At 44.6% G+C, this 8,058-nt stretch overlaps 1 protein-coding gene across 2 annotated transcripts in view; it reads right to left on the reverse strand.

The window, feature by feature from the left end:
- Positions 1 to 8,058, reverse strand: part of RHEB (Ras homolog enriched in brain) — a 64,813-nt gene that overhangs the window by 13,284 nt on the left and 43,471 nt on the right. For both annotated transcript variants that reach the window (XM_019508121.1, XM_019508122.1), the window contains exon 3: positions 6,481 to 6,548. In XM_019508121.1, coding sequence (XP_019363666.1) covers positions 6,481 to 6,548 — 68 coding nt within the window. The remainder of the gene's footprint in view (positions 1 to 6,480; positions 6,549 to 8,058) is intronic.

Below are 8,058 nucleotides of genomic sequence, written 5' to 3' on the forward strand. Positions count from 1 at the left end.
CGCACCCCCCCCATCAATCATAGGCCATTTACAGTTCTATTTCTGTTGCATTAGAGTGCAAGCCACTCAGTTTTGCCAGCCAGTTACACCACGTGCAGCTAACAAGCCTGATTTCAAACTAAGCCTTCAGCACTAAGCAGTTTCAGCTTCAGTTAAGGGTTGGAAATCCACTTAAAATCATTGGAAAGTATGAGTGTAAGGGACTTCCACAGGTCATCTAGTCCAAGGCAGGATTCACCCCTGTCCAAACCATCCCAATCAAATCCTTGTCTAACCCATTACTAAAACTACACAAGTTAACCCTGCCACAACCACAAAGCGCAGTGCCCTAACCTGCCACAAGTAAAGCAGGGGGACAAAGGTGGCCTGCTGCTGCACAGGTTGTTAAACTATGCTTGAAGAGTCAAGGAAGAGAGCCATGTGCCTCTCCCCCACCCCCTGCTATAGAGGAAGGCAAAAACCCCACAGTCTGTACCAATCTGACTATGGGGTAAAATTCCTTCCTGACCACAAATGTAGCACTTGGTCTGAGCAGAGGGGCAATACCCTTTAGGTGGGAATCTCTGGGTTTTAAAGCCAGCAGGAGCACTGGCACATCAGTCAAAATCCCCAGTCTTGGGTGTAAGCAACACCCGATGCTTCTGACGGGGGGGGGGGGGAATACAACCCCTGACATTTAGTGAGGGGGAAGTGGAAAAAATTTCTTCCTGGCACCATGGGGCAAGCAGCAAAGTCCAAAAACATGGGAAATACTGAATCATAACACAGACGTCTAATTCCTAGATTATCCCTGACCACCATCTATCCAACGTCTTCTTGAACACCTCCAATGATGGAGAGTCCACAACTTCCCTAGGCTGTCTGCTGTACTGTCTCACTGTTCTAATGGTCACAAATGTCTTCTTCTTGATATCCAAGCTAAACCTACTTTGCTGAAACTTCAAGCCATCCATCTACATCCTGCTCTCTGCAGCTAGAAAAAAAAAAAGGCATTCTCCCTCATCTTTACGGCAGCCCTTCAGATACCTAAAGACTGCTACTGTGCCCCCTCGAGTGCCTTTTCTGTAAGCTGAGCATGCTTATTTCCTCCCACTTCTCCTTGTATGGATTGTTTTCCAAGTCCTTTATCATGCCGCCTGCCTCTCGACCCTCTCCTACTTCTCCATATCCTTTTTTTGGAATATGGAGGCCAAAACTGCACAAAATATTCTGCAATGGTTAGGCTTCATCTAGAATAAAGAGGCACTATCACTTCCTGTGTCTTGTGCCTTAATGCTCCTACTGATGCAGCCCCAAACTATATTCACCTTTTGTGTTCCTGCATCACACTGCAGAGACTCATAATTAGTCTGTGATCCACCAAGACTAGTTCTTTTTCCACAGTGTTGCCACCCAGCCACATCACTCATTTTGCATTTGCACTTTTGATTTTTCTTCTAGAGGTGTAGCATCTTGCATTCATCAGCACTGAACATCATCCTGTTAGCTCCAGTTCATCTTTCCAGTCTATCAAGATCCTTCTGAATTGCACTCCTGTCCTTCAACATGCTCATGATCCTTCCCTAGTTTGCATCATCTGCAAAGTTTGCTCAAAAAGCTTTCTGTGCCCGCATCCAAATTAAAACACATGGAACAGCGCTGGGACCAGGGTGGGACTTCACTCAAAACCTCCTGTCATTCTGACATGAATTAATTTATAATTACTATGAGGAAGATGGACAACTGGCTTAATAGCCCCAAGAAAAGGGTATTTTTGTCTAGCTCACATTTCTCCAGCTTTTTTCAGAAGGTCATGTGGGACTCTGTCAAAAGCCTTGCTGAAATCCAAGTACACTATATCCACAACATTCCCTTCATCCACCCAACTAGTTATCTTGTCAAAGAAGGGTATCAAGTTTGTTTAGCGTGATTTGCTTGTAGCAAATCCATACAAGCTGCTTGTGATCAGCCTTTCCTTCTCCAGATGCTTACAAAAGGACTCTATTATGACCTACTCCAGTAACTTCCTGGGTATCAAACCCTCCTCTGCCAATTCCTTTAGTGCTCTGGGATTAAGTTAATCAGGTCCTGCGCTGCCTTCAGTGAATTCAGACCAGTCAATAACTCTGTAACTTTTCTGTTGTTATCTCAGCCCTCAGTTTGTTCCCTTGCTTACCCAAATAATCCTTCTTAGCTGCCTGGTTGTGGACTTACTATTTTTTTTGTGTGTGTGTGTGTGAAGACTGAGGCAAAGTCATTGTTGAGCAGCTCTGCTTTGACTGTATCTTCTATTAAGAGTTTTTCACTGGCCATTTAACAGTGGATCCACAGTTTCCTTGGTTTTTACAGGATCTCTTCGTGTTGTCCTTCATTTCCCTCATCAGGTGAAGTTCATTTTTTACTCTGCCTTCCTAATTTTATCCCTGCAAATTGTTGCTATTTCCCAGTATGCTTTCTTGGTGACCTGTGCATCTTCATAGCCTGTATGCTGTCCTTTTGCATATGAGGCATCCTCGAAGCTTCTTATGCAGTCACATTTGCCTCTTGCCATTTCATCGTGATGGAACAGCATCTTGTTGCACTTCCAGTACTGTGTCCTTCAGAAGCTCCCAGCCCTCCTGGACACCTCCTGAAGTTTGTTGAAATCCCCCTTTTTGAAATCCAGTATCTTAGTTTTGCTGACCTCATGTTTTCCCAATGTCAGGATCAAATTCCATCATATCATGATTGCTTCCTTCCAAGATTCCCACATCACCTTCAAGTCTTTCACCATTTTTTTCCTGTTGGTCAGTACAAGATTCAGGGCAGATGATGACCCCTTCATTGTATCCTCAACTTTCTGGAACAGAAAGTTGACTTCCACAAAAGTTAGGAATTTACTTTACATTTTATTTTTGGCTGTATGATTCTTCCAGCAGATATTCAGAACATTAAAGTTTCTCACCAATACCATCTCATAGTTTTGGATAATACTGTTGCCTTCTTGAAGAGTGCTTAAATCCACCTGTTCTTCCTGACTTGGAAGTCTTAAAAAAAAATCACCATCATTATACTGGTGCTATATCCTTCACCTTTTATCATCAAGCAAATACACTCTGATCTGCTACATTTTCCTCCTGAACCAGGGAATAAGTATGTATTTCTGACATTCAAGGTATCACCACCATCTTTTTCCCCCAACCCTGTCCTTTAGAAACAAAGCATAGTCCTCAAATGTTGATATTCCAGACATAAGCAATTAGTAATCACAAAGACTTAGCAGGACAGCTCTTAAGTCCATCAAGTGCAGTTTTAAAAAAAGTCACAACTGCACCTAAATACAAGATAAACTTTATTTTAAGACAGCATCATGAACTGATAATAAAGTTACTTTCAAAGCAGGATCTCTCCACTGAGAGAGAGACATGAAACACTGACACCAAAAGATCCCCTTCCAGTGCCACGCCATATCAAAACTCTCAATTAGAAGTAGCATCATCCCATCATTTATCTGAAAAAGCCAACTCCCCCACATGGCCTTTGGCTTCACAGGTTTTGAGGAAAATGACATCTCACGTACCACATTTTAACATCTGTCCATCTCCTTGGCACAAGACTTGTTTGGACTGCAGTAGACAGTACAGAGACAGCCCTCTACACCAGTGGTTTTAAATCATGGTTCTGTAAGAATTTTTTCCGGGGGGTAGCAATGTGGGGAAAGCCTCCATAGCCAGGTAGTGCCCCATGCACCCCCATTCTGGGAAGGGTTGTGGCATGCGCACACAATTAGGATTTGCCAAATAAGCCTGAAGCAGGTAGGAAAGTCTGCTCTTGCCACAGCCCTTCCCATGCCCCCATGTTCCTCCCAGAAACAGAGATGCACAGGATGGTTCTACCTGCCCCATGCCTGTTTCTGAGAGACTACATGGAGGTTGGCCCATGAAGGTTTGTGGTAAGAGAGGTTGTTCCTGCCTGCTTTAAGCTTGCCAGAGAACCCTAATGGACGCAGAAGGCCACGCATGTGCCACAGCCCTTTCCCAGTGTAGCTGTGCATGATGCGTGCAGGGCACTTTTCCTTTGTTGCAGCAGTGATGCCCTGGTTGTGAACCTGAGACAGCAGAGCAGTGAACTCTGCAATACGCTGAGCTTATTCAACTTATCCCAAACCACAGGTATAAGAAAAGCTGTGCAGTGCTCTGCAGCAGTGCAAGGTGAGATGTTACTGAGCTGGCCTTGCTGTTCATCAACTGGCCCATACTTTAAGGTTCAAATTTCAGTGTCTTCAGGCCCTTGCAGCATGGGGTAAATGGGTGCTTTGCCTCCAACGCTGTAGTGGGTTTGCAGCATTCCAAAGTTGACGCTCCAAACCATGGACTCTTATGAAACTCTGCCAACTCCCAGTCAAAATACTTCCCCTAAAAACATTCATGCCTGAGAAACAATTAGCATTATAAAGTCCGACTGCTATACATGATTTATTTTAGGAGGTATCAGAGCTGTTCCTAATCGTTATAGCTGAGAATAACACTAGGTGCTTACTTTAGCGGCAGGCTCCAACCATGACCTCATTTGCTTACGCCCCATAAGCACTCTACAAATACATGTTATCATCAGGGATCCTGGTTTTCTCCAATAACAATACCACAAATTCTCTGATAAAAAACCCCAAATCCACAATTAAAATGAAACTCCACTATATGCATGTACATGCGTGCATGCACATGTATCAACTGAACACAAGGTTTTATTGATACATTTATGATTTCAAAGCAATTTGGAAGTCTACCAGTGCCTCAATCACTACAATAAAATAAATTCTGAATATCTATGAATTCTGGTACTTGATTTTGGGTTTTTTTTAAATCATGGAAAAGCAGAGCTCTCCTTGCTCCCTTAGCTCACAGGTCCAGGTCCCTCGTTCCCCATCCAAAATACCCTGACCATGCTGGTGACCCTCATTTCACTCCCACAGCTCCCTGGGCCCTGCTGGTGCCCCTCGCCCCCTACACACAGCCCACTGCCCTCCCCCAGCCCTACTGGAGGGGGTGCCCAGCTGCCAGGGCTACAGGGCCAGGGACCCGGGCCCACAGCTCCCCTGCAGCAGCACCTGAGTCCTGAGTGTTGTCTGTGGGAGGTGTTGATTGTCTGGGGGGAAGAGTGAGTGTCCAAGAAGAGTGGTCATTCCTTAAGGAAACGATTCTCCAAGCCCAAAGGGTAACAATCTCCATGTGGATCAAAGGGGGCAAGAGTGCTCAAAAGCCCCCATGGCTCACCAAAAGCATCCAGAACCTTTGCAAAGCCAAAAAGGAGGCGTACACCTAATGGAAGGGAGGGGCCAACACCAAGGAGGATTATACCTCCATTGCTCGAGATGGTAGGGGGGCTGTTAGGGAGGCTAAGGCAGAGATGGAACTGGGACTAGCAACCCAGATCAAAGATAACATAATCTTTTAAATTTTTAAATACATAAGGGGTAAAAAGAAGGTCCCAAGTAACGTGAGGCCTCTGCAGGACATGCCTGGAAATCTGGTGGTAGCACCAGATAACAAAGCTAACCTCTTTAACAGAGGCTGGAACCAACTTCTAAGGGAAGTGGTGCTTGCTCTTACCCTGGTGGTCTTCAAAAAGAGGCCAGATAATTACCTAGCTGGGGTACTTTGACCCCGGCATTCTTTCCTGCCCATGGCAGGGGGTCAGACGATGATCTGCTTAGGCCCCTTCCAACCCTACCAACTATGAAACCTTGGGCCCCAATCACCACCCAGCTGGGCAGCAACCCCAGCCCAACTCTCTCCCTCCTGCCCTACAGGGGCCTCAATCCCCACCCCACTCTCTGCCAGACTTACCTGTAGGAGCTGCTCTCCAGGCTGCCTGGGGCTGGCCATGTGACCATGGTGACCCCTGCCTGACTGCCCTCCTCCTTCTCCCCCCAGCCCTTTGCAGGAACTCTGCCAGCCTGCAGAGAGCTGTTTGCAAAAATGCAAAATCTGTGCGTTTCTTCATTACAATGAAAAATCTGTATTTTTCTTAAGTAAAAGGGAAAATCAATATTTTTTTCAGTAGGAAACTGAAAACCTGGATCCCTTGTTATTATTAACCACTACTACAGAATACAATAATGCAAACCTTTGCTTATCCATGACTTAGTCCTGCCAGTTCACGCTGATAAGAAGTCAGCCTATTTAAAGAATTCACTCTCGCCTGCCCAAACACTGGGCAAAAAGCCACATTGTTTGAGTTGACAGGTCCTCACCAGACTTTAAGGATTCTCTATTCACCCCAAACATGTAACCTTTTCACTAATTTAAGGAAATAAATTACTCTGCAGTAGCTCTTCTAAAGTATTTGTATTCACTTGAATTAGCAGGTATTTTACTGCTGTAAGTAAAGTCTTAGAGAACCTCTTATCCAAATGAATCATAATATTTTTGTGTTTTTTTTAAGCCATGCTCAATGCCAGTTTAATGCTACTGGAAGAGTAACACAAGGTCTGAAAGAAGGTTCAGGCAGAAGATCACTTACTTGGCCAGCTGTGTCTACTAGCTGCAGATGATATTCTTGCCCATTTACGGTGATCAGCTTTGTAAAAGCTAGGAGAAACAAGAGAAATGCACTTCAGAATTAAAACTGAACAAAAAGCACAACGCCCATCCAGTTTTATAGACGCCAGATGAGACGCTAGTAAAAAAAACATTATTTTTTTAAGTGACAGAGAAGAGACTTAAACTGAACTACCACATCTATGGTTAGCTTATAGCAGATACAGCGTATCATTTAAGTCTTCCCCACATGAGAACTGCACTGACTAAAGGTAAAAATTATCCAGGGCTGTAATCTCTCTAATGATTTCTTAAGCATTTAAATAGCAAGCTTGTTTGAAGGATTTGAGCAGCTCATTGTGATCATGTATTTGTATGGAAAGAGATTTACCTGAATGCCAGCCAGTGTCAAAAGACTTACACAGGCTCTTCTGTTTAAAGCTAGTTCAAATGCGACCAGTTTTGCAAATCTACCTAATGAGTGAACCACCTATAACTTCAGACACAAAGGAATTAAAGTAGATTACTCTGAAGTGTACAAAAATAATGCTGAGAATCAAAATCGACTTGAAGCTGTTATGCCACTATTTTAAACTAAATGTAGTCATCACAGCACATTTGATCCACAATCAGGAAGTACATTCAGTACCACGGCAGATTAGAATATCATTCGTCTTTCATGAAATGCCAAAGCACATCCTGAGCAGAGGATCTGTGATAGCCTTAACTCAACGACTTCTTGCTTGTGGGTGTACTAGAACTGTAAATGTTAGTGTAATTTAAGCTAGCTGTCAACAGGAACATGCGAGTAAATACTACAGACAACACAGCATGGAGCTAAGGTCAGGGCTGTGTTTTGGTACAATGTTATGGGCCAAAATTAGGACAGGAGGCAGATCATTTTGAAAGAACAAAGTTAAAAGAAACAGGATGCCAGCAACATTAACTATTTCACTGCTACAAAAAACAGGTCTCACATTTTCTGACCCATTTCCAACGGCTTCCCCAGATACTGCAAGGTGTATGCCCCTTACTTATTTGCTAACATTTTTAGTTACTCCTTTGATAACCCCCAAGAGATAAATGATGTGGATTTCTCCACTACACTGAAAGTAAAGCATAGACAGCTGAGTAAGTTGAAAAGAATAAAAGGCATTGGACTCCAAGAAAGTCAAGACCACTGCGGGAGGAAAGAATAGCTCAGCTGGTTAAAGTGTGGTGCTAATGGGCATGTGTAGACAAAACGGGGGCCCTAAGTTGAAGCAGTGGGTTTTAAAAAACACCACTTCAGTTTTGGGCTGATTAAACCCCTGTGTTGCGCACACATCCTACCCGCCTCTCCAGCAAGGAGGGCGAGCTGCATGCGGATGAAGTGGTCTCTGGGCTGTGGGGTGGGGTGGGGTGGGGATCAGGGGCTGGTGCTTTCCTCCCAAGCAGCGGCGGTCCCCCCCAGGCAGACACACTCACAGGCACCCAACTCGGGTGGTCCCAGGGGTCACCACAGCTGCGGAAGGAAGCACCAGTCCCCCACGCAGCTCAGGCAGGCTCTGGGGGGGAGGAA

Source organism: Gavialis gangeticus, unplaced genomic scaffold, assembly GCF_001723915.1.
Source record: "Gavialis gangeticus isolate Ggan-Ray unplaced genomic scaffold, GavGan_comp1, whole genome shotgun sequence".
In the NCBI taxonomy this organism is placed as follows: Eukaryota; Metazoa; Chordata; order Crocodylia; family Gavialidae; genus Gavialis; species Gavialis gangeticus.